This window comes from Chenopodium quinoa, unplaced genomic scaffold, assembly GCF_001683475.1.
Source record: "Chenopodium quinoa cultivar QQ74 unplaced genomic scaffold, ASM168347v1, whole genome shotgun sequence".
In the NCBI taxonomy this organism is placed as follows: Eukaryota; Viridiplantae; Streptophyta; class Magnoliopsida; order Caryophyllales; family Amaranthaceae; genus Chenopodium; species Chenopodium quinoa.
Genome location: NW_018743783.1, coordinates 2,395,362 through 2,403,675, shown reverse-complemented (window position 1 = coordinate 2,403,675; position 8,314 = coordinate 2,395,362). Strand labels below are relative to the sequence as shown.

Sequence of the window (8,314 nt, the reverse complement as noted above, 5' to 3'; positions counted from 1 at the left end):
CAAATTGACCTGATTTGAGCGATTCGATTGCCATGTCTACATACACCAATCAACATATGTCCCACACATTGAAGGCTATATACAAAATATTGAAATGAAAAAAAACATATAAAAGTGTCGTATCTCATCTACAACTATCATAACTTCATTAAGGAAGAATTTTTAAGATTTTGAATTCCGTCACATAAGTCTTATGACCAAGATATCAATCAAAGAGTCAATTATTATTTAGAAATTTAATAAACATTAATGAAGGTTATATATTTCTAATACCTAAAATCCAATTGCTTATACAAGTTACAATGTTACCTTTGCACATAACTCTACTATGAGTTAAAATATATAAATTAACGTTAAGCTATGTAAAAAAGGCTTTCACATTCACAAGGAAAAATAGCAATCAATCATTAGTTTAGCTAAATCCAATTTCCACACCTTTTCATGCTTACCTAATACTAAATGTACAATTTGATTCCTCTAAGAATAATGTGATATTGAATTAAAAAACAAAACCCTAAATTACATAATTACAAAAATTAATAGTATAATCAAACAATTAACCAAGAGAGAATCCCTTTCTCCTTACACATTCCAATTCAGTAAAACATTCCTTGTAAACACACCCCAAGAAAGGAAGATTGCAACTAAAGAGAGAAAAAGTAAACAAACTAATCTTCATATATTTTTAGAAAATATAAAAATTAAAATCACTAAATAAGACTAATATATAAAACCAAATACATATATAATAATAAATAAAAAAAAAAAAAAAACTCACTTTTGCTTTAAGAGAGCAATATTTCTTACATATCCCACCACTTAACTTTAACTTTGTTGGTAGTAAGACTAATTGTTTGCCAAAAACAACAACATTCATTCTTAATAGAATCTTACTTCCGGGCAGCTTTGCTTGACCATTCGGTCAGCCGGGCAGCTCTGTTTTCGCTGACCTGGTCGTTTTGCTTTAAAGAGGTAAAGCAAAACGACATTACTCCTTTCTTTATCATTCCTTGGGCCCTTGCCCCCCCTCTTCTCGTTGTGTTTAGGATTCAATTCTATTATGGCCCACCAAAAAAAAAAAAAAAAAAAAAAAGAAAGCATGGGAAAATCTCATTCTTCTTCATCCAATTACACTTTATTCTGTTCAAAATGCTTTGATTTTACCAATAAAAACGAGCTTTCCTTTTTTCTTTGGTTTGTTATTTTCTCCCTCTAAAGTTTCTCTCACTAGAATTTCTACAAGTAGAAGTAGTACTGAAATTTTTTATTGCGGCATTGTTTTGTTTTTAAGTTAAAACCCCATCAATCTTATTAGTTCCTCACGCATTAAAGTGTGTTCATTCTTTGTTGTCTCTCTCTACTTTCTCTCTCTAAAAAGAATTTTTCACACAAAAAATAATTATTTTCCATTTATTTGGTAAACACTTGTGGGAATTTTAGTGGGTTTTTATTTTTGTAAACTTGGGTATCATTTTTCTACATTATATTATATTATATGAGAGAGACAAAATAATTAAGGTAATAATTACCATAATTAGAGAGTATTTTTGAAGAAAGAGTGAGGTGGGAGGGGGAGTAGGTTGAACAAAGAGCTGTATGAAGAATTGGTGATACAATGAGAGATGAAAAACCCAAGAAAAGCAAGGTTTTTTTTTTTTTCACCATTCTTTTCTTTCTAAATTTAGCTTAATTTTTTTGTTTAATTGTATTTTTGAGTTGATATAATGTTGGTTATTAAAATTAATTAATTTTTGTTTTGTGGGGTTGAAGCTTTGGTGGTCGAAGTCTTTGATTAAAAAATGGTTCAATATCAAGACTAAATGCGAGGAATTTCCTGTTGTTGATGATCTTGCTTATGGAGGTATGATAGTTAGCTTCTTACTTTCCATAATTTTCAATTTTATTGTTTTGCATTTTGCAGAATTTTGAATTTAGACTCGAATTTAAATCGGTTCAGATTTAGTTGTTACAATACGGGTTCAAATCGAGTTATAAATGTGACAATTAATTTCGGATTGAGGGAGTATTTTTGTATTACCTACCTTAACCAGTTAGTTAGAGGCTAAATTTTGTTTTTTTGTTCTTTTATGGGAGAAGGGTTGGTAGTCTTATTTGGTAATAGTACCAAGTATGCTTAAAAATTAATGATTGGCTGAAAATAAAATTCTCTAAATTGTCTATTTTGTCCTGTTATAAGACTTATAAGTTATAACTATTGTGTTTTTATTTAATTTGGACGGTTTATGTTTATTGATTAGAAAGCATTTGAGCATATTACTGTTAAATGTGATTTGTTGAAGATGTGGTTATAATATAAAGTTTGAATTATGTTAATTCAGGAGGTGAAGTGGAGTGGAGAAGTAGCTTCTCAGAGAGGGAGCCATGTAATATCAAGAAAAGCAAAACAGGTAAAATTATAGATAAAGTATAATTTACTAGTATGTGATAAATTTTTATCACTAAAGTAGTGGTGTAATTTCATGGATGCTTTTTATTTTTAGTGACAAATTGTCATTCTTGTTTCCCATTCTTGGTGGTGCAGAGAAATTCAACATCAACTCAGATCGGATACGACTTGGCAAAGAATATCTTGAGCATCCTAGGATCATAGATGTCCAGAATCATAGGTAGTTTAAGCTATTTGTGTTATAAACCCGAATCCATTGGCCTTTGAAAGAATATATACTTATACAGTTGAATTGGGTTCAGTGTTTTTGTAGCAACATGGAATGTGGGTGGAAAATCACCACCGAGTAATATGAACCTTGATGATTGGCTTCATGCCTCACCTGCTGCTGATATCTATGTTCTTGGGTATGTGATCATGTTGCATTTCAGCTGCGAAATTTGGTGAATTTGATGTTCTTGTTGCTGATGTACAATTGATGTTAGAAGTTTAAGTAGTTTATCTTTCAGATTTCAGGAAATTGTGCCCTTAAATCCAAGCAACATATTAGGAGCTGAAGATAATGGTCCCGCAAAAAAATGGGTCAACCTAATAAGAAAGACATTAAATAACCGTCCTGGAATATGTGGAAGCAGTGGTAATCATACTCCGTCCCCTGTTCCTAATCCAGTTGTAGAAATAAATGCGGATTTTGAAGGGTCTGGCCGCCATAGAGCTGCATCTTTCCTCCCTCGCCGATCATTTCAAGCCACAGGAAGTAGGAAGATGGACAATGACCCTTCCACATCACAGCCTCGACTTGAAAGGCGTTATAGTGTTTGTGACCGAGCTATATTTGGCAACAGACCGAGTGATTATAGGCCAAGCAATTGCAGACCGAGTGATTATAGACCAAGTGATTACAGACAAAGTGATTATAGGCCAAGTGACTACAGGGCAAGTGATTATAGAGCAAGTGATTATAGACCTAGTGACTACAGGCCCAGTGATTACAGGGCAAGTGATTATAGGCCTAGTGATTTCAGGCCAAGTGATTTTTCTAAATGGGGTTCATCTGATGACGATTATGGTCCAGGTGATTCACCAAGCACAGTATTATTTTCACCAATGTCATGTGGTGGATCTACCCATAGTGACATCTGCTACCGACAGCCTAAGCAATCACGGTACTGCTTGGTGGTGAGCAAGCAAATGGTAGGGGTATTTCTCACAGTATGGGTCAGGAAAGATTTGAGAGAGCATGTGAGAAATGTGAAAGTCTCTTGTGTTGGTAGAGGATTAATGGGTTACCTTGGAAATAAGGTACCTAAACTTTATACAAAGTGCTAGTTCACACACTTGTTAATTGTGGTTGAAAATCTGTATAATTGGTAAAGGAGAAAAATTATAGAAATGTGATATCCTGATCTTCTTCTGTAGGGTTCCATTTCAGTCAGCATGTTGTTGCATCAGACCAGCTTCTGTTTTGTCTGCAGCCATTTAACCTCAGGACAGAAAGAAGGCGATGAGCTGCGCAGAAATGCTGATGTCATGGAGATCCTGAGGAAGACAAGGTTTCCACGCGTCAGTAATGTGGGTGATGAGAAGTCCCCTGAAACGATTGTTGAGCATGAGTAAGATCTTTTCGACAAACATACATTATGTTCATTATTCGTTATTTTTATCTGTCAAATGATTAACCAGAATTCCTCCAATTTTTGTGTGACATCCAATTAATTGCAGTCGAGTTATTTGGCTTGGGGATCTAAATTATCGGTTAACACTCCCATATCGGTCAGTTAGGGCACTTGTTGAGATGCAAAATTGGAGGGCATTGCTAGAAAGAGACCAGGTTTAGTGTTTTACTGAATATTTCTTAATGTTAATGAAAGAAGCTGTTAACATCCTCTCACAACTAAAACTGGTTTCGTTTGCAGTTGCGTACAGAACAAAGAAGAGGCCGTGTATTTAACGAGTGGAAAGAGGGAAGTATATATTTCCCACCAACTTACAAGTATTCTCACAACTCAGATAGATATGCAGGGGATGACCTGCATCCTAAGGAGAAAAGAAGAACACCTGCTTGGTAAGTCTAATCCCTCAAAAAAAGTTCAGGGATATCCGAGCACACTCATTCCAAATCAGGAAAAAAAAAGTAAACAAAAAGCTATGAGTTTACAATCTGATTGGTGATTTTATATGTTTGAAGGTGTGATCGAATATTGTGGTACGGAAATGGCCTGCACCAGTTGTCTTATGTCCGCGCTGAGTCAAGGTTTTCAGATCACAGACCAGTTTACAGTATATTTTGGGCCGAGGTGGAATCGATCCCGGCCAGATTAAGGAGAAGCATGAGTTGTGCTAGTTCCAGAGTAGAAGTTGCTGATCTCTTGCCTTACTCACATGGCTATACCGAACTTTGCTTTTTCTGAGGAATTGAGTTGAGCAAAAGACATCATCAAGTATTCACTCTTTCTTCCCTTTTCTGAATCTTCTGCATCTACCTTACTTATGAGACAAGAGATGCCTGTTAATATTCTTATCTTATATTTTGTGTTATTCTCACTGACAGAATGATCAAGCTCAGATGCTACTCCATCACTGCCATTCAGAATATTTTACTGGTAAGATTCCTTGTACCATATTTGAAGTCCCTTTCCTTTATTTTATTTAGTTGTGTAATTAATCAAAGCATGCTAAGTTACTGCCTTATAGCAAAATTTTACTGGAAACCGAACCTCATTCTCTGGCTACCCCAAATCACCATATCACGATGGTCCTTAAAACAAATGTAGTACTATTAGGTTGTGGCAACCACAAGCCGTCTGTTATGTTGATGGCTAAAATGGTTCCGTGACTAAGATCACAACGCGACCACACCCAAGATCTAAAGCCTGAAATCGTTGAACTTAAATAGAGAGGATAAAAGGAAAACTGTTGAAGGGCATGTTATTCTTTATAGAGAGACAAACAGGCAGAAGTTGTTGCACATTTCCATTAACAACTAAGATGATGGTCCCCATATTTGCAGGCGGGAATAGCTTTGAACAAACTCAATTCCTTGACATGATGCAGACATTTCCTTGCTCATTGTTCGAAAAAGGTGCCTCTTGTGCTTCTCTTTTTGGCTTATCTACTCTTTTCATCTAATCTTGTAGTATTAGTGTTTGTTAATTAATCTCTTTTCCGACCGTCTTATTACAGGTGTAAATTTTGCAATTTTGTAAACAAGAACAACACTCGAAATTGTACATAAGTACGGGGTTAGTATTCAAGCTAACAAGATTCAACACGAACAACTTTTTGCTGACCAAGCTAATCAATTTAGGGTATTCCTTTATTTTTTTGTAATTTTTTTTTGGGTGAAGTTTGATTTTTTCCGACTATGATTTAGTGGGGTCTCCTTTTATTTTTTTTTTCTTTTTATGATTTAGAAAAAAAGAGATAGGAGCTTAGTGATTTGATTAGGCATTCGTTGTGAAAGTGATGGAAAATCGATAGAAAAATATTATTTATCTAGTACAAGTTTAATGATAGTGAGATATTAAGATTTTTATTTTAATTAAATTATATAAGTATATAATATGGTAACTAATCATTTCCCTGAAAAAGGTTGGGTATTCTCTTGATTATCCCCCAAAGTCCACTGCTTCTGTGTGTGTTTGCTTTGCCTTTTGCTTTTCCCGCGAGGGTCCCCAACACCCTTGAAAAGCACTAGACAGCGTTACAGGTTTTGGCACCAAAATCTGGAAACTCATTATTTCTCTATTTTTACAGTATTTAACATCAAACATTCTTTTTACATCCTGGAATTTTATTTTTTGATTTGTGCATTCAAATGGAGTCGAAGATTTACTATTATTCTTAACTTTTGGCTTATGTATTAGACTCTCAGTATATCTTATGAGGCTCATCCTTCTTATTCTTCGTGTTATCATCCGTTTATTTAAGGTCAATTGGAAACACCGTCTGAAAGGGGGTTAAACCGCTAAACTAAACCTTACAAGTCACCAAACATAAGAGCTTTGCCATTTTATTCATTACGAATATACAGCAGTGCATATATTACATACGATAGATATTACAGGTATCTTGTTCTCATTTTAATGATCATGATGATGCATATTTTGTGTGCTGGATACTTAAAAGAGAGGCTGTTTGTATTGTAAAGTGCATGTATAATTAAGGTACAAAATAAGGATTTAGGGTACAAAATCAGAGGATTATAGATTTAAAATCTAAGGGATTAAGGCGCAGAATAAAAAAAACATTGGAGTATACCAGTTATAGATTCCGCTGAAATGTTGGGTTTGGAAGTTGCAAATGTTAAAGCGGGGACCTTTGCTTTTGAAGACGGAGACTAAACCACTGTAATCAAGTCTCTTTCTGTTTCTTACCAGACACTAAGCAATAAAGATAGTAAAATCTGAGATGGATCATGAATTTGGATGAATCTTCAACATTTTGACGGATTAATCCAAAATTTGACCATAAATTTTAATTCCATTTATCTTTTTGTTTAGTAAGGTGGCAACAAATGATCGCATCTAGGGATGTCGATGAGGCGGAAGGAGGATGATACCTTCACACCCATCCCCACCTAAAAAATCTCATACCCATTCCCGCCCCACCACTCATGGCAAATACAATACTTACATCCATCTCTGTCCCAACAAATACAAGGTTAAATTCATCTTTGCAACCACCCACTTGGTTATCCATATCTACTAATTTTTATAGTTTTAAACCAAAAAAGTTAATAAAGTACCACATATGATTTTCATGTCTAGTTTAGACAAGGCAAACGCTGTATCAGAAGTTACAAGGTGTCACGAACATGAATCGGCGAAACGGCAGTACAACTATGCCCCTTCTAGCCCAAACCACAAGGAGAAGCACCTCAAAGCAAATATGAAGAATTTCATATCCCACCAACGTAAGACAAAACACTTTCTTCCCTCAAAATAGAAGAATGAGTAAATAAAATAAGCTTTTTACAATTCCTTAGCATTAAATCCAGCAATAGTCTCTTCAGTAATCTCTCTCGTAACTCATCAGTCTCAAATTGTGAAATTGCAGCCTCACTTTGTAGGAAAGGTTTCAATTTAGGTATATGATTTAAGAGAGATCAGAGATTCAAAAGATCAAAATATTACTTAAGATTAAAATTTATGGAAAATAAATGAAGCCCCAAGGAAAATTATGCATTTTAACATCATAAGATTTTGGATTAAAAGAATCAACGAAATATACAAAGTTGGTACAACAATGCAGTGATGTTAGTTTTTGATCTGAGATAACAACAGTACATATAAATCCTGTTGTTAACTGCACCAAAACCCATAGTCTAGCTTATACTGTCAAGTTTTTGTCCGTAAAACAATTCAGTGAGACATCTAGGCCCCGTTTGGTTTGGTGTAAAACATTTTCAAAGAAAAGCACAATTGCAAATTAGTTTTCTTTTGTTTGGTTGCATACAAGAAAAGTTGAAGAAATATCAAAAATATGAGTGGGAGTGTGAGGGAAGTAAAAAGGAGGTAAGGAGGATGGATTAAAATGTGGCTTCCCTTATTTTGTAAAGGAAAATGTTTTCCATCATTAAGAATGCAATTTTCCACCATAGCAAAACTGATTTCCACACCTTCACAAACCAAACAAAGAAAAATGGGAAAATCATTTTACATGAAAACATTTTACATCAAACCAAATAGGGCCATAATGTAACTTTGTAAGATTTGACAAAATAAATAGTGACCGAGGTGACAAATTACAATACAGTTTTACAAGATCCTGGCTATAATCTAAGATAGAGTGATTGAAAACTGACTACATATCCTCCTTATAGTATTCGAAAATTGCCTAGGGGCTTGGTTTTCTTTCGGAGCTGTATCCTGATAAAGCATACAAGCAAATTACTCCCCCATTTTT

General features: G+C 34.6%; 1 protein-coding gene across 1 annotated transcript; it reads left to right on the top strand.

Annotated features, from left to right (window-relative positions):
- Window positions 1-311: 311 nt before the first annotated feature.
- On the top strand, window positions 312-6,161 carry LOC110684833 (type IV inositol polyphosphate 5-phosphatase 7-like). The gene is made up of 13 exons (XM_021861262.1): window positions 312-1,645; window positions 1,771-1,861; window positions 2,340-2,408; window positions 2,543-2,627; window positions 2,710-2,814; window positions 2,917-3,709; window positions 3,827-4,020; window positions 4,130-4,238; window positions 4,324-4,472; window positions 4,596-4,848; window positions 4,959-5,010; window positions 5,418-5,489; window positions 5,591-6,161. Exons 1-10 carry the CDS (start codon window positions 1,616-1,618, stop codon window positions 4,816-4,818), a joined length of 1,848 nt encoding a protein of 615 aa, XP_021716954.1. The 5' UTR covers window positions 312-1,615; the 3' UTR covers window positions 4,819-4,848; window positions 4,959-5,010; window positions 5,418-5,489; window positions 5,591-6,161.
- The last annotated feature ends 2,153 nt before the right edge of the window (window positions 6,162-8,314 follow it).